Raw genomic sequence first — 24,201 nt, forward strand, 5'->3', positions numbered from 1 at the left:
GAATATAATTTAAGCTATTGGATAAAGAGACTACCTGTGAACTTCTTCAGTTAACACTACCTTAGCAAAAATTAGAATTATAACCATGTTCAGAATTTTACCTTTTAATCCATCATCACATAATCAAAAACCTTTCCACCAAAAACATTAAATGTCTAGTTCAAAAAACCAATGGAAGAATAGTTTAAAAGATATTATTTATAATAAACTGTTTTAAGTAAAAGTGAATTAGCAAATGAAACGTTTAAGATTACTTGATAATAAGAATGACCTGTTAGTCACTATTATTATTTCTCCTTATAAAAAGAAAACTTTATTGAATCATCATCTTGTAAGTGTATGTTTTGGGTTGTTTTTTTCCAGTAGCTTGATTATCTGGATCGATCATTCATGGTTACAGTTGTATGTGGGTCCTCTGACAGCAGTATCAATTATTACTGAGTGGGTTTGCCAATACTGAGAATGCAGAGCATACCATAGAACATAATCCACACTGGGGATATGGAAAGGGTAAAAATCAAACTCAGAACCTTGGTCTCATTACCATACTCTTACACCACATCTGATAACCTAACCCATTTAATGTGTACATGCTAATATCTCACCAGAAGAAATTCTGTAAGTCTTCCATTGAAAGTTACTCAGTCTCTAAACGTTTGTCATGTTACTCTCCAAAAAAAGCTACAATATAATGCAGTGTTTTTAACTTAAGCTAGAGACTACAGTACTATGTACACTAGGTCCCAGAGGTACAGAGAAATTTAATAACACAGAATCTCTAACTTCTGGTAACTTGTGTGTGTGAAACTTTAGTCAAAAGTAGAAATTAAGGTCCATATAATTCAGGTAAGCAAAACAAAGAGCCAAGGTAAGCAAGGCCAAGGTATATGCAGAAACTAGGTTTCTCAGGGTCTGTATTTGATGATAAGGAAAAGAAAAGCACAACCATATAAAAATATTTTCTACAACAGAAAAATAACATCATCCTTAAGACTCAAGAATAACCAAATGTGTCTAAACATGATCTATTACATGATTCAGAAACAAAATCATTGGAGGTGTTTGGCCGTCTCAATGGATTGCAAGAAGCACTGTTTCTTTCCGACAGGGAAAAAAAAAAAAAAAAAATATATATATATATATATACACACACACACACCACACAAGGAGAAAGTTACAGCTGACAAGTTAAAGATACATGACGCATGTGCACTCTCTCCTGAAACTATGCTAAAATTACAGTGAATTTTTAAAGACAATGGATAAGAACAAAAAAATAACAGGAGAGATGACAGCAGCAGTAACAAATGAAAGATGTCATAAAACAGATGCCATAAAACAATGACCGACTTAACGAACTGCAGAGCCGGACCCTAGCAGACAGTGGGATTTTCCCTAAAACATGGGGAGGGGTGTTTACATTATAATGGTTACGACAGCACTGTTCTCTGCATGAACTAAGTACACTGAGCAAACGAAAAAAAGGAGCATAATCCCATGTCCTCCAACACTGTGCCACTCGAACAAGAATGCATCAAAGTCAAAGAAGGCTATTTTATTTTTGTTTTAAAAACTCACCTACAATCAGAGAGAATCATGATACATTCTAGAATGCTTCAATATTTGGGTTTTTCTTGCACAGCTTTCCAGAGTCTATTTTCTTAACCACACAATCTATTTATGTGAAATCTTCTTAATGAATTTAGAAACGCTTCATCCCAACACCTGTAATAGTATCTGGCATATAACAGGCATTCAATAAAAATTTTCTAAATGAACAAAACTAAAAGCAAAAAGAATGAATAAAAGGTGGCACTAGTATGGTAAAGGGAAGCTGGAATTAACCTGGCAAATGGAGTATGGTGCAGAAATTACGAAGAATGGGTTAGATGCACACACAGCAAGACAGAAGGTTCTCGGAAACACAGCTCTTAGTGATAAAGTAGGACACAGAATGAGGTGCAAGACAGAGTATTCTTCACATACATTAAAAAAACACAGTCCACAAAAACAAAATCACATACTTCAACATGGACACAAACAGAAGCCACAAATACATAAAGGATACTATATCATAATCAAGTTTTAAAGCCACAATGAAGACAGTGTGGTGCTCACACGAGAACTGACAAATATACCAATGGAATAGAACAGATGGCCCAGAAACAGGCCTGAATTTGGACAAAAGTGGCACTGCTGAGCCAGGATGGTCTTCTCACTAAATAGTTTTTGGTTAATTGGCTATTCATATATAATAAAACAAACCCTGACCCCTACTACACCTCAAGCCACTCATGTAAACTGATTCCAGGTGAATCAGAAATATAAATGTGAATATGTCTAGTACAACACTGTCCAAGAGAGCTTTCCGCAAATAGCCTGTATCTGTGCTGTCCAATATGGTAGCCACCAGCCACATGTGGTTACTGAGCACCTGAAATGTAGCTACTGTGACTAAGGAAGTGAACTTTAAATTTTACTTAATTTTAATTAATTAAAATTTAAATAGCCACAGGGATCTACTAACTACCATACTAGAGAGCACAGATCTAAAAGATAACAGAAATGCAGATCTTCCTGGACCTTGGGGTAGAGAAGTATTTCTTATACAGGACAGAAAAAGCAGTTAAGTCTAGAGAAAACATTGATAAACTGAATTATATTAATATTAATAACCTCTATTTGTCAAAAGATAGCATTCAGAAAAAATGAAAAGGTAAGTCACAGAATGGAAGATACTTCCAACAAATACAACTGACAAAGGGTTCATATGTTCAAAAAGTGCAAAAAGCCTACAAATCAATAAGAAAAATGACAAACAACCCAGCAGAAAACAAGTGCAAGAGATTTCAGTAGGCACTTCACAAAAGATGATATCCAATGGCCAATAAACACATAAAAAGATGCTGAACCTTGGCGTTAATCAAGAAAAGTACAAATTAAAACCACCATAAGATACTCTCATAACCTCCCAATGTTTAAATTTTAAAATTACTGACAATACAAAGCATTGGCAAAGATGTGGAACAGCCAGAATTTTCATATATTGTTCATGAGAATAAAATTGGCAGAACCACTTTTTACTGTGTTGTCTACTAAAACTAAATGCCTACCCCCCCATGACATGATAATTTCATGCATGACAATGTGCACCAAAAAATCTGCTCAAGAGTGTTCGCAGCAGCATTATTAAGCCATGAACTGAAACAACCATAACGTCTGCATCTATTTATAACAGAATGGACAAACTGTGGTACAGTTTTACAAAAGAACATTATATAGCAACGAAAGTCAGCAAATTATAACACAAACATAAACTGAGCAAAAAGGCCAGACATAAAATACTTACTGTAGATTCCATTTATAAAAAGTTCTATAACTACAAGCCAAACTAAGTGTTAGAAGACAGGCTTACAAGGGGAGGAAAGAGAAAGGAATGACTGGGAAGGGGAATGAGAAGGGTTAAAGGAAGGATGGGAAGTTCTATGTGTGATAATCCACTAGTGTTTTGTGCACTTTTCTGTGTATATTTCAATACAGCTTTTAAAAAAATACAGCATAGAAACTGTGCAGCCACTTTGAAAACTGTATGGGCGTTCCTCAAAAAAGTAAAAAAATAGGGTTTCTCTGGTGACGCAGTGGTTAAGAATCCGCCTGCCAATGCAGGGGACACAGGTTCGAGCCCTGGTCCGGGAAGATCCCACCTGCCACGCTAAGCCCGTGCACCACAACTACTGAAGCCCGTGCGCCTAGAGCCTGTGCTCTGCAACAAGAGAAGCCACCACAATGAGACGCCTGCACAATGGAACAAAGAGTAGCCCCCGCTCACCGCAAGTAGAGAAAGCCCGCACACAGCAACGAAGACCCACTGCAGCCAAAAATAAATAAATTTATTAAAAAAAAAAAAAAAGTACTTGCCTAGCGTTCCAGTGGTTAAGACTCCACGTTTCCACTGCAGGGGGCACAGGTTTGATCCCCTGTCAGGGAACTAAAATCCTGCATGCCACGAGGCACAGATGGGGAAAAAAAAAAAAGAACTACCATATGATCCAGCAATCTGGTATATATCCAAAATAATTGAAAACAGAATCTCAAATGAGATTATTCACAATAGCTAAGAAGTGGAAACAACCTAAATGTCCATCGACTGATAAATGAATAAAGAAAATGTGGTGCGTGTGTGTATAATATACATTTAATGGAATATTATTCAGCCTTAAAAAAAAAAAGGAACTCCTGCCATAGGCTACAACATGGATGAACCTTAAGGACATTATGCCAAGTGAAATAAGCCAGTCAAAAATGACAAATACTGCATAATTCCACTTATACGGGGTATCTAAAGTAGTCAACCTCATAGAAACAGAAAGGAGAATGGTGACTGCCAGGGACTGGAGGGAGGAAGAAGGAAGTTGCTGTTCGGTGGGTACAGAGTTTCAGTTATACAGAACTGGGGGGTTCTGTTGCATAACAATGTATATGTGGTTGGCAAAACTGTATTGTACACATGGATATTTTGCCACAATTAAATAACAAACAGCACACAAAAACAAAATACAAATTATAAGAACACATTCAAATGGTTATCTATGAAGGGAGAGGTGCATGGGAGAATGGGAGCACATTATGCAAATAAGTTAACATACGTGTGACTACACACATGCGTGCACGTGTTTGTTTACTTAAAGAAAGGGCCTCGCCATGATCTATAATGGTAGTGTCATGAACTCAAGTATGCCCCTGAGGTTCAGACAAGCCAAAACAGAATATAAAACAGCAGTAAAATCCAATGATGTTTGAGCCAAACAAACATTTGGAAAGAGAATTAGAACTTCATTTCTTACACAAAAATAAATTCCAGAGGGAATAATTAAAAGTAAATAAAAGCAGCCAAAAGAAAGTACAATGGCAAATTTCTATATAATTCTGAAGTGAAAAAGAGCTTCTAAGTATAAAAATGAAAGCAAAGAGCAGAGAAAGGTGGACGTCTGTCCGACTAGGAAGAATATTTAAAGGTTAAAAAAAAGTATACTGGGGGGAAAAGTGCATCTTAAGACAACAGGTTACTATCTTTCATGTGTAAAAGGTCCTTAAAAATAAGTAGGAAAAATATTAACACCCTCCTCTGAAGGATGAAAAGGTCATTTACCTAAAAAATGATCAGTAAATAAATATATGTGTAACTACTCATCATCATTAGTATTCAAAATTAAGAAATAATGTTTTGCCTTTAAACTGATGAAGAATAAAAAAACATGATAATGACCACTGTTTTAATGATGAGAATATGGACAAAGTCATACACTACTGAGAGAAGTATAAATTTACACAGCTTTTCTGGAGGATAATTTGTCCATACTTATTGAAAGCCTTAAAAAGGTACTCAACAATTCCACTTCAAAGTATAACCTAATGAAAAACAATGATGCAGAGATGTATGAACAACTTAATGCATAAACAACCTAAGTCAAGTAAATTATGAAATGCTATAGAGCCAATTAAATTCATACGGAGATCAATGTTTCTCAACCATGTTAATTTATGCGCAATGCTTCCTTGCTAATTAATACCTTCTGCAGATCCCACAAGCTACATGTTTGTTAAACTGTGTCATTTAAGTTATAAAGACAGACTATGATTCTTCCAAATGACACATGCACTTCTTTCCGCTCAGGGTTTGCAACAGTCTCTTCAATTCCCTGACTGAGACTGAGATTAATGCAAGAAAACATTAGAAGTTACAGAATGATACATACAACATGATACTTTTGCTACAAAACAAAGTAGAGCCCCAGAATAAACACAGATACATAAATTGATCTCTATTCATGTGATGAGATGATTTTGGATTTTTATCTTATTCTTTGTGGAAATGATACACAGTTTTCATATTTTCCACGATAAACATATTAAGAATAATCAAGAGTTAAAAATGACTTCTTTGAAGGAACATCACTTGATGTTCTATAACAGCTAATTCTAAATATATAAAAAACTGCCTTGTGTTTTTACTAACTTCCTCTGCCTTAAATGAAACTCTGTGAAAATACAGAAAATATTTACTTTGCTCCTAGACCAAAACATAAAAAATTTTAGGAAACATTAAATGTATTTTCCTTTGATCACATAAAAATGAGAAAAAAAAGGACTTTTTTTTTTTGCGGTACGCGGGCCTCACTGTTGTGGCCTCTCCCGTTGCGGAGCACAGGCTCAGCGGCCGTGGCTCACGGGCCCAGCCGCCCCGCGGCATGTGGGATCTTCCCGGACAGGGGCACGAACCCGTGTCCCCTGCATCAGCAGGCGGACTCTCAACCACTGCGCCACCAGGGAACCCCCCAAAAAAGGACATTTTTAAGCTTCCAAATAGAACACTAAGAAAACTTAGTTACTGTTTTTTAATGCTCCTTTAATTCTATTACTTGATAGAGACAACCATTTGTTTTATATTTCAAAATGTAGTTGACCCTTGAACAACATGGGGGTTATGGGTGCCAAAATCTAAAATAGTCAATGTGCTATTATTCAGATTATCTAACTACCCAGGATAATTTATTTCTAAAGCATGACACAGAATAAGAGCAGGGCATAGGGCAAAAAATTTTAGTTACTGGGAATATTACGAGGTAAACTGAGACTAGCAATCTGGATAACAGATGGCTGAACAAGAGGGATGGCTGGCTGGATGAGTAAATACAAATGAGGACTAGAACCCAGGTCTTTAAACGTGCAGGTCTTTCAAACTCCTTCCAACTTTTCCTTCTCTAAGCCTCTACAGAGAAAACATCATACCTTAATGGCTACTATTAAAAAGTCTGATAAGTACTTTTCTCATTACTACAAAGTTAATGAAACTGATTTTCTTGTGTGATTTATACCACTTAGGCTCATTACTTAGAGGAGTAAGATCTTTTTTTCATTGTGGATATTCATCCCAGTTTATACAGAATTAGCTTTTTTTTTACCCACTTGACTAGCTGTGTGATCTTAGAGAAGACATTTATCTTCGCTAAATCTCAATTCATTTATAAATCTGTAATAAATTGAGACATAGTAAGTGTGCATAACATCTTCGTTATTTTACTGTGAAGATTAATAAGATTTAGGGAGCTTGGCAGAGGGTCTGGCATATAAACTGTTGTTGCTATACCCATGTCAGAATGGGAAAAGCAATGGACAGGGAATCGGGATATAAGGGTTCTAGAGCAAGGGTTCACTTCTTTGATAACTGTACGACTTTCCACGAGTAAACCTGCTGTCTGAGCCCCCCAGTTTCTTTATTGGTAAAAAGAGATTGCATTACCAGAGGTTACAAATTTGGGGCCCACAGACTACTCAACTCCCAAGGGTCCATGGGATTTTATAAACTCGGATGTGGTAGAAATTTACATGTTATTTTTACTAATCTCTAGCTGAAATTCAGCATTTCTTTCAATTATGGATGTAGCAGCAGGCCACAGTATTAGCAATACCATGACTTTGTCACTATAGAAATGACATGTTTTAAAATCACACTTCAGCTGTTAGTCACAAAAAAACATATTGCTCAAAAATAAGTATTTTTAATAAATTGAAAAATATATTTCAATAGTTTCCTTCACAGTCCTATGTATTTTATGCAATTAAAACATTCTTGAGAAGTCCACAGACTTTACCAGGCTACTGAAGGAAGCTACGGTACAGAAAGGATTAAGAACCCCTGCAAGCCCTATAAATTTTAGCTCTTAATTTCTATGAACACACCATATACACATAAAGTTCAAAACAGGCAGAACAAATTCACAGTTAGTTCGGGATGGGGGGTAGTAGTGACAGGATAGAGAGGCTTCTGGAGTGCCAGTAATATCCCATTTCTTGAGCCAGATGATAGTTACACAAATGTATTTGCTGTGAAAATCCATAGAACTGTACACATATAATTCTATGCATTTTTCTATATGCATGATCTATCTTGGAAAAACAGTTCAAACATATTTTTAGATAAGATAGACTTGAAGCTGTATTTTGGAGCTTCATTATCCTGGTATTGGAATGCAGTCAATTTTAATTTTAATTGTCTAACAGGTTAAGTCCCCAAAGGAGTTTATTAAAAGTAAGTAACTAAGTAAGTAAGTAAATGAATGAATAAATAAATAAATAAATAAATAAAAAGAGGAAAAGTGACGGTGTCTCTCTGGCTTCCAGAAATTCTGACTTGGTGGTTTTGAAGTGCAATCTAGGAATCTGCATTTTAACATTCTGGTTAAAATTTTTAGGTGGTTAGCTGCACTTTTAGGTGATTCTAACATTTTGTACTCAAGCACAACCTTAGATTAAAAAATTGAATGAAAAATGAAGACAGGTAGAGCCCGGTAGCTTAGAAAAGGAAGCTTATTTTATAGATATTTTGATTTGGAAGAAACCACAGTGGTAGTATTTTCTTGAGCTTCTCATATTCTTTCCACAATATTCCTGACAGATGGGCATCCAATTCTTGTGTACTTATTTCCATACACAAAATAAACTAATTTCTTCTTCCACATGAATCCCTAAGTTACAAGACTCTTCATAGTCTCTTCTTCTCCTGGCTTTACAGCCTTAGTCCCTTCAACCATTCCTCTCCAATGTCTCTAAATCTGCTATTCTGCTTGGCACACAGTAAGTACTATGTTAAGTGAACGGTGCCACATCACTCTAAAACAGTAGGATCTGTCCCTTCACTTAAACAACTGACTAAACCAAGCCCTTTCTATAAACGATATTGAATTCTGTTAAACCACATCTTGATTTTGAGTCCCATTCCAGTCTTTCTAAATAATTCAGAAAGGGAATACAAACATATTAACAATACTATCCATCTTTTGAGATAAGCACACTAAGCTTTCTTCTGTACTCTGTTAAGGAGTTTTGCGAATACCACATTAAGAACAAAAAAATGAGAAAGGAATCCTAGAAAGTAACCAGCAGTCACAGAAAACAGAAAACAAACGCTGCATAACGATCCAGAAAGAAATCAGAAAGGAACCACCTCTCTGCTCACTTTTATCCTTAACTGTCCCTTAAAAATATCAACCCTCCCCCAACACTTTAGCTTATCATGTATATCAAAAAGCCTCAGAGGAACGTGAAGAAGTTCTGAGCAATCCAAAGCCAACAGGAAATCAACTACCTCAACAACTACTGATCACCTAATATGAGCACCCATAGAAACAAAGATCCCTTAAAAACTACGGAACACCACAACGTAACAGCTGCATGGGATCTCCCTCCAAATTATCATTATCAGAAGGAATGTATCCCACCATCCACTTTGTTGTCAAAAGCCATTATATACAAGCTGTGAAAATTAGTAAGATGGGTCAGTTATTTCAGGACATGCTATAAAGAACACTGGATTAGACTCAAAATTTTGGACTCTGACCATGTGATGCACATGATGCCTAAAATCGATTTACCCTTGTGCCTCAATTTCCCTACACACCCTGCTTCTATCACAGAGATTCTGTCAAATAGAAAACTATTCAAACGTGTTATAAAAATACTATTAAATAACAGCAGAAAATGTTACAGGAACACCAGGCTGAAATATACTCGAACTGAATGAAGACCCTGTTTATTGACCACCCAGTTTCTCTGCCTGGGAAACAGATGGACAGGCAGCAGAAGTGTGCCCGACAGGATGACAGGAAGGGGACCTGCCACACCTGAAGGGTAAAAGTGAGACAGAAAGGTGGGTTAAAGATGTCAAAGTTTGATGTGCAAGGTTCACTGCTGCTACAGTATGATCTTTTCTTCTTAATTAAGGGCAATAAAAAGAGTGAGTGGAAATACGTAAATCTCCAGTCAAGTGAGTTTTAGCCAGGAACGCTGACACTGCAGACGCGATAGTTCAAGCAGCATTGTGCTTTGCAAAGAGAGCTAGCATCATCATCAGGGTCTAAGAAATGCTCACTTGTTAAGCGCCAGTGTACCTTGGAATGTATGTATAATAGCTGTGGTTGTTAGAAAAGGCTGGATTAAAATTTAGAGATCCAAGTTCTAATCCCAGAGCTTTGCTATTAAACTAAGCAATATACCTTTGTTATGTAAACTTTTGCTAGGATTTACCTAAATATTAGGAAAAGACTATCTCTAGGCTTTCTTCCAGTTTTTAAACTGTAACACTATTTTACAGACGTATAGCTATAAACTCATAAAATCTAACCTAAATATGTTAGGTATTGATATAAATGTAAGGTACACACATTTATAACCAATGACATAGACGCTGAATGTCCTGAAGACAGCATTATATTAGAAGCTCCAGTATAAGACGGGGCTTAAAAATGTGGAAAATATATTTGGTAAAATGCATCAGATTAATATTAACAAGATCAAGTTTCAAGAGGGAAAGCCAATAATTACCATCTTTGTTATTTCATCTATCCCTTAAAAAATACACTGATATTTACATTAAATAATTTTCAAAAGACACGCTACTAATCTGAGTTTCCAGATAATTAATTTTTGTCTTTAACTCTTAAATGCAGTTAAGAATGACAGACAACTTACACTTTTAAATAACACAAAGCCCCCATTTGAAATGTAGGCTCTCTCAGAAACCCTCAATGTAAAGCCCTTCAAGATGGAAGTGCCTAGGAAGCAAACTTAATTTTAAATGCTTTTCTCCAAACACCCTTCTTTAAAACAAAAGTGTAGACTGCCATTAATTTTCAGTTAAAAAAAAAAAATACACGGAAGGGCAGAAAATGCCTATGGGAAAGCCAGCTCTAAATTCTGCATAACAAAATTAACACTCACATTTTGGTTACCTAACATGAAAGACATTAGAGCGCACTGAGAGATAACATGTTGGAAGTTCTGGGTTCTGGTTGTTAGCTCTGCCACGAAGAAATCAAGTGATCTCTTAATAGCCTGGCTTTCTCATTTGTAAATAAAGGGAAATGGTAATGGCCTGTAAGGTTCCATTTCGACTCAAGTATTTCAAAATTCTTATGGTCACATTTTTTAGCTGCTTGAAAACAGGAACAGAAAACTGATTTTGCCCCCCTTCCCACATGATCATTCTCTGTCAAGAAAAGCTTGAGTCTTATTTTCATATTTTCTTCCAACCAAAAAAATAATAATAAATAAAAGGAGACATATTTAGTGTTTGTGCATCTTTGAATCAGACACTATTAATCATTTCTTTTAAAATTAAATTACCTACCTCACTGGGTGTTGTGAGGATTAATTCATTAGTGTTTGTAAAGCACTTTGAGATCCTCAGGTCAAAGGCGCTATAGAAGTGCAAAGTAGTAGTATTATTACTAGATTCTTGCTTATTTAAGGAATTTCACAATCCTTTAAAAGCTAACTCTGTGTTATGATTTAGACATCTATTTGTAAAACCCTGCATTTTATCCACATTACTTTTAACTCTTCTTGAATATCTTATAGATAGACAGGGGCAGAATGTCTGGAAACAAATGATAAAGGTTTAACTTTGATCTACAAATGGAGGGAGAGACTAAGGGAAAATCCATTGTGACAAATTTTGTTCAGCATAAAATTTTAGTGAGAAATCTTGTCAATCAGATTTAGAAGTGTGCCTAAGTTGTACCCAAAACAAAACCAAACCCTACTTTAATCACAGATTCTGCAATGAGAAATTCCTTTCTTCAAAGAGAAAGGGAAACAATTTTCAAATCAACTCCACTTTAAGAGGGGTACTGAGCTTATAAATTACGTTACATGCGTATACATGCAACTGTCATTTAAAACCTTTATACTTAAATCACAGTAATAGTATTAGTATAAACTGATGTCAAAATAATTAAGCAGCTTTTTCCTTAAACTACGCTCCCACCCCCAGTTACACAAAGCAAACTATGCACTGAAAAGAGGTCAAAGCAATTTTGCTTTTATGGAATTTTAAGAGGAAAAAAAAAAGAGGGCCAAGGCTTTAAAACCAGTTAAAATCTTTTATTCCACACTTCCCACCCCTTTCTCTAACCAAATCTTCTCACAATTAAATCAAAACAACACACACACGTACACATACACACACACAGAGCTAAGAGAATCAGAGCCATCTATACATTGGATACTCTGCTCGATAAACACACTTTACAAATCTGCCAACATCCTCTGATGAGATTCTCCAGCATAAGCTCCAGTCCCAAGAGCAAACTGAAATTTAGACATTAAACTTTAAATACTTACCTCCTGCTCCTGTTGAAAGATGACGACTCTACCACCTTTATCTCCGGTTGCTAGTAATTCTCCAGAATGATTAAATTCTACTGTAGAAATTATATCTGCTGTATAATTGAAACAAAAATGAAAAAAAAGACATTAGTTCTTTCTCAACTCACTACAGAGTTTCTTAATGAGAACTTAGCATGTTTTTCCTAATATATTCCAAGTCTATATATCAACCTGCCATCAGAAATAAAGTAAATCTAAAGTTCTTTCATGAATATTTTGGTTCACCCAGAAGAAAAAAAACTCCCCAGAGTAAACCAGTGACACTATTTTAACAAACAGGAACACGACAAATAATAAACACAAGCACTTTATTAACATTTCACTAAATTCATGAATGTAAAGAAATCAACAATTTGTGAAACATTCTATGACAGCACCATTAAACATTAATATCGATAATTATTGTGCTAATTTTCTTTCTGATATACTTTTGATAAGCTTCTTTATGCAAACCCAAAGATGGTCTATAAAATTAAGACAGATATAAATAAAATGGGGAAATTTTTAAAATGTAAAAATAATTGCAGGTGGAAATTTAACAATCATAAATATATAAATTAAAATTATGGCTTCTTAAACAAATGTTTGCAAATAGAACACACTTATACCAGCAATGCTTTGTGCTATGCACCTTCAACATGCACAGCTCTTCTTGTGGCTCCCAAACACAGCAGGGGCTACTAGAATCAGTCATGTTACACCCAAAGTCGGTGCTAACTTCACAGTCAAGTTCAAATAAAATTATCAGGGTTTTTTCCTTGCTTTTTGACACCAGAGCCATTTTCCTAAAGAAAAAAATCTAAGTTACAGAATTGGGCATTAAGATAAAGCAATTACACTATACAATTCACCATTTTCACAAGCATTATGCCAAATTAGGAAAGACCCTATCATACGCATGTTACATAAACAATCAAACTTTTACTACAAGAGAAGGGTAATTTTCTTGCCTATATTAGCTAACTGTAAGAATTTTAAAATGTAACTTTATATAGTAAAGAACACTGTATACTTTAAATTTTAAAACTTACTGACCAATGTATTGTATCATATCAATAACCTGTCCAGCACAGCATTCTACCATTTTCATTTTAGTGATTTTTCCAAGTTCAGCTTGATTTTAGAAAGCTTTCTTTGCTTCCTCCATTGTCTAGGTCCAAGGCACCTTACCTTTTTGGAACACTCTGAGAACCTACTGAAAGTTCACATGCTCTCCCAAGAAACTGTACATATTTAAGTACACACAAAAATTTGCATATAATTTCAAAAGGTTTGGACAGCATCCCACCTCCAGGTTAAAACCTTTAGCCCAGACAACTCACCGTGGCCGGTGGTATCAGGAGGAAAGAATAAATCTAGTGTTTACACTACATGCAAATGTAACACCACGGTGTAAAACTGAATATACTGTACTATTCTGTAAAGCCCAACATCAATAAGTACTTAAAAGCCATTCTATTAGGTGCTCTGTACTGTATTTACCTCTGTAGTAAATATAATAAGGGATTAAAAACATACATAGTCCCTGCACTTAAAGCACATTATAGTATAGTTACAGAGAGAAAGTAAGCAGGAGCTAACAATATCAGAACAAATAGTTACATCTTATTTGAAGGTTAGATTCTAAAATCAGGGAATAAGGTAAAAGCCATACATAGTAAAAATTATCTTTAAATTCAAATCCCTCAGACAGGCACCACTTTGGAAATGCAAACTCTTTCTCTTGTTCTTTTAAGTCCAACTCAGCCAATTTTCCCTACAGCATTGATAGTTAGTGGTTTCTTTGGCTAACTCATCAAATGAACTAGTTAATTTGAATATAAAGTCATGCTTCACCAAGAACTCCTTATCTCTCGACTGTAGTGTATGCTCTTGGCTTGGTGAAATGCTCACACCCGATACCAACTCCAGATTTATTCTCCTTTTCACTCAATGGAATAACAGGAAGAGTAGGCTCAGTATTTAAATTATTTCCTCTTTCCCCAGGTCCAAATTGTTGCAGCCACCTAAATTAATTCCTTGTTAGGTAGATGAACTATTACAGATAAGACTTAACAGGGCATATGTCAGTGATAGCTGGTATGACCAGCCTGGCTGGCCTCTCTGTTGGGCAGTAGTAAAAAGCAGGGAGGACAGAATGCTGCAGGATGGGCTCCATTTCTAATGGGGAGAAATGTCGATCTTCCTTAGGTGAACTGGACAGGGGGAAATCTAGAGGTGATTAAGTCAGTAAGGAGATCATTATAATAAGAGGATTGAGGAGATCTGGGATGGGGGTGGTGGCAGTAGGGATTCCACACCTGTATTATTCTTAGAGACAGAACAAGAATCAAGGAATAAAACAGCAGGCACAATACCCCCAAGTACTGAAGACATTACTGACTCACATAGCTGGTTACAATGAGGTCACTGAACATCGGATGGGGAAGGGAAGGAGACGTGTGTGCACGTGCATGGGGGGGAGCACATGCATGGGGTGTGGAGGGGAGGAAAGAAAAGAGGAAAAGACCAATAATTTAGTGCAGGACGCAACAGGAATAGTAAGACATCTGCCCTTACAATGTGTCACTTCTTATCCTAAGAATGGTTATTTTACAACAAGAGCTGCAGAGTAAAGTGAAATGATACGTGTTTAGTACCAAACCAGCTTTGCAGCAAGGGTACAAAACTCTAAGAGGTACATTTGAGACAGGCTGAGGAACCCTAGAAACAAATGGCCTACACAGTGAGAGGCTGAACGTCAGGAAACGACAAGAAACAAAGATCTATACCATAAAAGTCAACCCACTTTAAATCCTTGAGGGAGAGAAATATTGAGTGAAAGGCATACAATTTTCTCATTTTAGATATTTTTAAGACACTACTGTTTGTGACTATCTTGCCAAAAGCCAATGAACAAACAGAAAATTTTAGAAATAGCTAACCAAGCCACTGACGCTTAGTGAGTAGCGTAGAGGAATTTTATTTGGGGGAGGGGTGGGCAGGCAGACTCATGGCCTCCTTGCTGTGATTTTTATACTGCATATATTTAATATAGCCATATTTCAGATAAGTAAATTATTTTCCTGCCTTGTATGATGAAGTTAAATAGGTACCACGCCATGGTGTTCCCTCCTCCTTCCCCACAATAAAAGAAAGGGGAGAAAAGAAACACCATGATTTCTGGATGCTTGGCCATCCACACATGTGTGAGAGAGCCACCATATACACAAGCACCTATTAAATCTCCAAGTGTATGACTACTTTTAAAGTTTTTTTGAGTTGTAAAATGCCTAGATCTCACAAGGTCTCACTGAGAATATGACATATAAAAATGATGAATAAAAGGGAGAATAAGATCAAATTCTGCTTTGCAGACCAAGAAAAATATCCAGGAATCCGTTATGGAGTATGCTATGAAACTGAGCTTTGAGCTGTATGTGATTCTACACCCTGGTGTGCCAAGAAGGGGATATGGGTTTGCCTGGATACGGCAAGCACCCAAACCTGTAACCTCCAGTTTTGAGAAAGCTCTTTACCTCAGTTTACCTCAGTGTGCCATACAAACATTTCTGTTTTCAAGTGTGCCAGGATGTGTAAAAGATGAGGAAGCATGGCTCTAAAAATAGTGCTCCCACATCATGTGCGCTGATACCCAAATGAGGTTGGTCAAATACTGCTATCTATGTTTTTGAAAGTAACAGTAATTCTGCTCCTAGAAAATATTCTTCTAATGTTCTGATTCCTATGCCACTGAAAAATATTACAGAGTAGATGACTGCAGGAAGTCTACAACAGCACTGTTCGACAGAACTCTCTCGTTACCATGGAGGTGTCCTATATCTGCGCTGTTCAATACAGTAATCACTAGCCACATGTGGCTCCTGAATTTTTAACTTTAGCCATGTGTCTAGGGGCTATCATACTGGACAGCCTAGGTCTAAAACATTACAGAGTGGACACTGACTTCTACTGCAAAGCCAAGAATGCTGGAACTAGGAGAATTTTGAACCTTTAAACAGTGCACTATGGGTAAAACAGAACTACCGTGCACACACACGCCCAGATTGTTACCTCAAGGAGCAGGCTGAAAATATAAATGCATTTCATGAAAATTTAGATTCCTGGATACTATTTTTAAAACAAACTGTTAATGAAAGCCTCAAAAACTTGAGAACACTTTACTCTTGAGATTAAAGTCACTATCATATACTTTAAAAAGGCAAAGACATTAACCTCACTGTTAGAGTCATATTACTGAACTCAAGGCAGGGTCCGGTATAACACATCAACTAGGTCTGTTCTCATAAACCAACAAAAAACTTCCTCTTCTAAAGAGAAAAATAAGAATCTTTCCTATGACCAATAAAAATGTTATTTCACAATGGAAAAAAACACCTGTGTTAATCATCTAAAGAACATTCTAATACAGTTAATAAAAAGGAAGGACTCTATCAGAACATCAGACAACGGTCCTACTGTGCCTTAAGCCAACACACAGCCATTTTAGGCACACACTAAAGCAAGATTTAAAAGGCACAATCCGATTTTTGGTAAGAAAACTTAACACAATGTTTTTGACCTTTGTTATGAAATTCTATATACTATTAATAAAAACCAAGGAATTTATAATGTGTTACACAAAATGGAACTCTAATTTCTTCCAACCTCTTCGTTCTAGACTGTCAGCGCCCAGGTTTCATCCTAAGAAGGTGAAATAATCACTTTCTTTTGGGGGTGGAACGGTAATTGGTGGTGGTGGGAATGACAAAAGCAGTGTTACTGGTCTGTTTTCACTTCATCAGGCACACCACACCATCCCCTTGTTACCTACCTTCTCTATTTCTTATGTACTCTAATAAACAGAATAGGACACAATCAATCAGACAACCGAAGGTTCAAAAGTATAACATGCTCAGCATAAAAATCAGATGAGGGAAAATTAATAGATAGTATCTATAAATGGTAGTAATTAACAATAATGACTAAATATTAAGTGATCAAATTATTATTAGCTCTGACATTCTCTAAATACTTCAACTCCTGCACTGTAAGACACTTTATGGGGTTACTCATTGATTTTATAATTCCATTTCAGGACTACAGTCCAAATAAATAATTTGAAAGAAACCAATTAAAATTAGTACCAACACGGTTATAGGTGAATTATTTACATACAGGCATACTTCATTTTATTGCACTTCCCTTTACCATTCTTCGCAGGTACTGCGTTTTTTTTACAAATTGGAGGTCTGTGGCAGCCCTGCAAGGACGAAGTCTATCAGCACTATTTTTCCAACAGCATTTGCTCACTTCCTTTCTGTGTCACATTTTGGTTATTCTCTCAATATGCCAAACCTTTTCATTATTATTATTATTTTATTTTTAACAGTGATCTGTGATCAGTGATCTTTGATATTACTATTGCAAAAAGATTATGACAGCATTTTTTTTAATAAAGTGTTTTTTCAATTAAGGTATGTACATTGTTTTTTTAGACATAAATGCTATCGCACACTTAACAGACTACAGTGTAGTGCAAACAACTTTTATATGCGTTGGGAAACCAAAAAATTTCATGTGACTCTATTTACTGCAGTCATCTGGAGCCAAACCCTCAATATCTGAGATGTGCCTGTTATGAAATAAGCTGAATGTATTTCAAACATCCGATAATGAGGAAATATAAAAGTAACCTCTAGTACACAGGATGGAAAATTATGGCCCACCAGCTGTTTATGTAAATAATGTTTTATTGGAACCCAGCCATGACCATTTGTTTATATATTGTCTTTGGCTGCTTTCACTTGACAACAGCAGGGTTGAACAGTAGAGACAGACTGAAAATATTTATTATCTGGCCCTTTACAAAAAATGCTCCTCAACCCCTGCTCTAGAATATTAATATAATTGGATATTAACATTAAATGAATATGACTTATGTGGGTACAGAGACACAACAAACTAATGTCAAAGCACACACTGTCTACAGACAGGTACAACTATAATGTGCCAAGCACTATACTAAGTGAGCATTTACATATATCCTCATTTTATCCTTCTAATACCACTATGATACAGACATCATCTTCAATTAATAGGAGTGTACGAAAGCACGGAGAGATTAAGTAACTTGCCTATCACACCTCTATCAAGTGTCAGAGCCAAGATTCAAATTTAGCAGGTGTGAACAATCATATGGATAAGGTGGCAGCACAGAATCCTATAAATCACTGGATGATGAATAAAGAAATAATATATGTGTTCAGTTTACTGCTTCTTTTTCATTGCCAAAATGTCCGTGTTCAATAAAACATTTAGAGTCAAACTACATCACCTTTATACTATTTACTAATGACCACATTACAGCTACTTGTAGCCCTACCATAAAACTGAGCATTTTTTTCAGCACCTGCTATATTCAAGGGGCTGGGTGATCCACAGTCTAAATTCTACCGTCTAAAGGGGCTTAAAGCAGAATGTAATCACAACAGATAAACAGTTAACCAAGAAAAGATTTAGTAAATGTTTAAGAGAACCAAAGAAGGAATATTGTAAGGCAAAATAAACAATTATAAAATGAATTCTAAGCATAAAGACTGAGTAACTATATAAAGATGCTCCTTTCATTTTAAAAATAAATGGGGAGGAATCAACTAGAATAAGCTGCTTACATATTTTTACCCATCTGGATTATAGATTCCCAAAAGTTTCACTTGAAACAGTTAACATAGCATCCACTGAATGCTGACAAACCTGATTCTGTATTTTTCTCAATATGATTAGTCTTTATTTAAAAAAAATTTTTTTACTGACCTAAGAGAATTTTTATTGTTAAATACAGATATACTTTTTAATGAAACAAGAATGTGCAGTATTTTTTCAATAAAATTATGTCAGATCACAAACATTTTTACTTAATCCTAAATTTAACTTAACCTGGTCCAAACTGTTATTTATTCTTATTCCGCCCAGAAAACGATGCATATACTTTAACCCGTGTCGCAAATTCACTTGCTCACAAAAACATTACTGAGCACTTACTGTGCTATCACTGAGACATCAGTATTAAGAGCCCCCCCATAAGAGCAGCTCACACTTACACAGTGCTGGGTACTGTGCTAAGTACCCCTCAATATGATTAGTCTTTAAAGCTAAGTAACACAGAAGAAAATTTTAAAGGTTAAAATTCATAAAATACTATAAACATTGCTGCAGCAAATAATTCTAAAAAATTCAGGCCTAACTACTTTATGCATCACAAGACAGCATAAATCTCATGACAAGAGGTTCACAAAAATTCTATGAATAACCACTGTTTCTTAAAATTCTACATTTTTGATATTATCTCAAAAGGGACCGCTCTGGCGAAAAAAGCAAGCGTCTGCGAAGACTTGCTGCAAGAGCAGCTGCCAGCGTGGCCTTCTAGGTATCAAATGAAACTTTCACGCCTGGAAGAAAATGAGCTTGTTAGCAAGTTGACTATACTGAATCTTGCCTTTTTGCAAATCATATTTAATTTCCCACAAAACTCTACTAGGTAATCAGTCTCCTTTCCTTTTTGTTACATTTCAGTAAAAACAAAGGTTAACAAAGAACACTACAACTAACTGCATAAACGAAGATGTCCCAAAAAAGTACCAATAAAAATGTGAAGTTAACTTTGCACTTCCTCTTTCAAAAGGCTGAAGTGAAAGACAGAAGTCAAAATTAAAAATCTGTAATTGGTCTTCCGCTTCTGGCCATGGGGGAGTAAGACAATCTGGATTCAGCCTCTAGCTATGAATGACTAGAAAATGGAACAAAATATATGAAACTGTTTTCAGACAATGGACAACATGGAGTTTAGGACTGTGAACCCTTAGAGAAGAGTAAGTGAGCCCTGTATTTGCCCTAACTTACCGCCTGGACAGTGCAGTGAGTCAGGAAGAATCCAAACATAGGCCAGCAACCTCACCGAGTTGTGGAGTCAGAAACTGGGGGTTAGGGAAAGCTAAAGCAGCTAGATTTTGTGGATAGAGTACAAAAAAGTTCAAGGGATCTACAGAGATCACTAAAAATCTTTGGTTTAGTACTGATCTGAAGACATGTGGTGTGCCACTCCACAAGGCCTAGAAAAGAACCATCAGAAAGTTTACAAGTGTTCAGAATAAAGAGGTCTCCCACTCAGTCAGAGTAAAGAAACCTCATAATTAATAAGGCATGAGGTAGAGTCCTCAGAAGGGTATCACCTTAGTGGTGACTAAGTCAGCACCATATTGAATTTGTCCTGACAAAGCTTAAAAGCAAACATTGAAAAACTGATCTCAAGTAACTTAACCACATGCAAGGACGGAATCCGACAACGTAAATTCACGTCTGGCATCTAAAATCACCAGGAATGTAAGGAAGCAGGAAAGTATGACCCATAACCAGAAGAAAAACAAACCAATAGAAACAGAACCAGAAATGACAAAAATGATGGAAGAATCATTTTTAGAAGACAAGGGCCTTAAAATAGCTGTTGTAAATATGCTCCATGTGCTCAAGACAAAGAAGGAACATCTGAAAATGAAAAGTACACAATTTGAAATGAAAGATACACCGGATAGGATTAACAGATTAGATGCTGCAGTAGAAAAGGTCAAGAACTTGAAGGCCTAGTAACAGAATCAAAACAAAATGATGCAGGGGGGGGAGAAAAAGAACGAAGTCTTGATTTGTAGGATAATATCAAGTGTTCTAACATACGTATCACTGCAGTCCCAGGAAAAAAGGTGGGGCATATTTGGAAAAATGACCAGTATGTAAGTGCTCAAGCATGATGACAGTATATGTAGAATAATCCAACCAAGGGATAAATGCAGACTTACAAAGGTATACAGTAGTGGCAACTCAATAAACTTCATTAGTTTTTTGTTAGTGATGTGAGTGCAAAATCATGAAGAATTCCAACATTTCAAAGCATAATCTTCCCCTGATTTACAAAGTAAACTTTAGTATACACATTAAACACATACTAAAAGTACCAAATAGAGGTGGGTTTTAGGCTTAGAAAATAAAGTCTTTTTCAGCACCAAGAACGTTTGGCAGAATATTCTAAATCATGCAGACCATGGGACAACTTCTTCCTGTTCAAGACTGTCCTGCAAACGGCAGAATAGCTAGCATACTCGGCCCATGCCTAGTAAGTGCCAATAATGCCTTTAATCATTAGTAAAATTAGGTAAAAAAAAGAATTCAATAGGACTAGAGTTTATTAATATGTATATATTTGATAAAAGTATGCTGAAGATATAATGGTCATAAATCTTCAAAGATTTTTACTTTATACTTCATATACTTCAGAGTTATTAGGAATAGAAGAGTTGACAATAATTAGAGAAGGTGGACAAATCCTTTTCCACACCTGACAAAGATTAAAAATAGGTAGGGGGGGCTTCCCTGGTGGCGCAGTGGTTGAGAGTCCGCCTGCCGATGCAGGGGACACGGGTTCGTGCCCTGGTCCGGGAAGATCCCACATGCCGTGGAGCGGCTGGGCCCGTGAACCGTGGCTGCTGAGCCTGCGCGTCTGGAGCCTGTGCTCCGCAACAGGAGAGGCTACAACAGTGAGAGGCCCGCGTACCACAAAAAAAAATAAAAAAATAAGTAGGGAGGCAGGGAAGGGAGAAAGAAAGGACACTTGAAAAATATAATTGATACACACACACACACACACACACACACACACACACACACAGAACTTTATACCAATATAAAAATACGTATTTCTTCCAAAGAGCTTTGCAATTTAAAAAACTCAGGTGCAGCGACAGAGCCCCTTAAAAAATTTTACTTATAAAGACCACATTCTCAATCACAATAACATTAGCTAAAGATTAATAACCACTGGTTCTAATCAACCACTTAGTAACCTTAAAACTCTAAGGGCAAAGATAAAAATCAGTACTGCAATAAAAATATTTTAAAAGATTTACAGGAACATAAGTATATAAATATTTAAGATAGTATTGTTCTTTTTTTAAAAAAGAGATACAATGATCACTATAAAACAAACCAACTTATAAAAACTGAAAGAATAAAAAACCTGAAATCCCACCACAAGGGATAACCATAGGTAATGAATGAACAATCTTTTAAGCAAACTCATGCAAATTGCAAAATATGTATGAGATGTATTGATATTTATATATGTTATGACTTCTGTAAGACCAATTTCAGTAATGGAATTATAATTAAAATTAACTTTACTCTTTTTTTTGATCACACAAATAACTACTTTGTAAAAAACTATAGTCATCTACTCTTAACCCCTCTTTTGAGAGAATTTCAGTATAGTATATCCTTCCATAGTTTGTCCACATGTACTTCCCATGCTCAGTACAAAAAAAAATCTGTTGTGCTGAGAAAGAATGTTATCTACATTGTATCGCTGAGTTAAAAAAAAGTTACAAATCATATTTGATCCTATTGGTATAACAGAAACAAAACGATCAGAGCATTACGGAATTGGTGACCAGAGCGTAGACAGGGAGACCAGTAACAGATACACGAATGACAGACGAATCTCTACAAAGTAAAAAAAAGTAATGAGGTAGCACTACACACCACTCAAATGACTAAACTTTTATCTAAAAATTGACAATGGCTGGTGCTGGCATTGAGCAACTGGAGCCCTCACATACAGTTGATAGGAATGCAACCCACTTTGGGGGAAAAATTTGGCAGTTTCTCATAAAGCTAAAAACAAACACCATGCAACCCAACAACCACATTACTAGATGTTTACCCAAGTCAAATGAAAACTTATATTCACACAAAAATCTGAATGCAAATGTTTATAGCAGCTTTATTTGTAATCACCAAAAACTGGACACAAACCAAATGATCCTCAACTGGTGAATGAATAAACAAAATGAGGTATATATCCATGCAATGAAGCACCACTCAGCAAAAAAGAAAAAGGAACAAACTACCAATAGAAGCAGTAACATGGATAAAATTCAAAATGCATTATGCTAAGCGATAGAAGCCAGATTCAAAAGGCTACACACTACATGATTCCACTTATCTGACATTCTGGAAAAGGTATAACTACAGGGATAGGCGTGGGGTAGAGGCTGACTACAAGGGGACATGAAACTTTTTGGAGTGACGGACCTGCTTTTTATGTTGACTATGGTAGTGACTGTACGGTTTTATCAAAGCTTGAAGAACTATACATAAAAGGAGAAATTTCACTGTCTGTAAATTATACCATAAGAAAACAATAACAAAATCCAACTACTGGAATCTCATCTCAGACATGCCAAAATCTGTCTCTTACGTTTTACTTACTGGTTACAAGATGCTTTCCTGCTCTAAAACCTTCAAGGTCCTCTAAGGATTACCAGAAGATTTTTGAAGTACTGCCTGGCATTCAATCTCCTCCATAGTATGAAGACCTCCCTTAGGTATACCATCCTACTTCCTAGTACCATAGCACTCACCAAATTCTCTAGTGAAGCTGAGGTTTTTACACCTCCCACATACATACTTTTGCCCACCCTCAACTACTCCTTCTTTAGCTTGGATATATTGTCTACCTTGCCTGAAATACCTTCTTTCCTCTCTCCCTTCCTTCAGCCCTTCTGTATGTGCTCCATCAGGGGAAAAAAACAAACAAACAGAATTAATTCATATAAGATTTCTGGAGAGGTAGAACTACACCAGAAGATTAAAATCTATAGATGTAATAAAATAAAAATGTGATTTTTACACAATAACTAAATAGAAGACAAGTGGACTAGGAAAAATACTTGTATTTCTAGAAACAGTTCATATAACATAGGAGAACAATTCACAGAAGGGGAAATACTAGTAAAACATAAGGAAAGAGCCAGTCAAATCAAATTAAATAAAATTTTTAACAAGACACCATTTTCTATCTCCTAAACTAGAGGGAAAATACTAATTGTTCATAAGGCTGGTATTTGCCTACACTGTAGACAGAAGTATATATTATTACTGTAGAAAACT

The 24,201-nt window shown here is 36.0% G+C and overlaps 1 protein-coding gene across 8 annotated transcripts in view; it reads right to left on the bottom strand.

Annotated features, from left to right (window-relative positions):
• The window catches only part of PPP2R2A (protein phosphatase 2 regulatory subunit Balpha), an 82,966-nt gene that overhangs the window by 16,923 nt on the left and 41,842 nt on the right, over window positions 1-24,201 (bottom strand). For all 8 annotated transcript variants that reach the window (XM_022595024.3, XM_089912788.1, XM_089912786.1 and 5 more), the window contains one exon: window positions 12,181-12,278. In XM_022595024.3, the coding sequence (XP_022450732.1) occupies window positions 12,181-12,278 (98 nt within the window). The remainder of the gene's footprint in view (window positions 1-12,180; window positions 12,279-24,201) is intronic.

The sequence above is a fragment of the Delphinapterus leucas genome, chromosome 6, assembly GCF_059928025.1.
Source record: "Delphinapterus leucas isolate spDelLeu-1000000601 "Yukka" chromosome 6, BTC_Dleu_Yukka2, whole genome shotgun sequence".
NCBI lineage: Eukaryota > Metazoa > Chordata > Mammalia > Artiodactyla > Monodontidae > Delphinapterus > Delphinapterus leucas.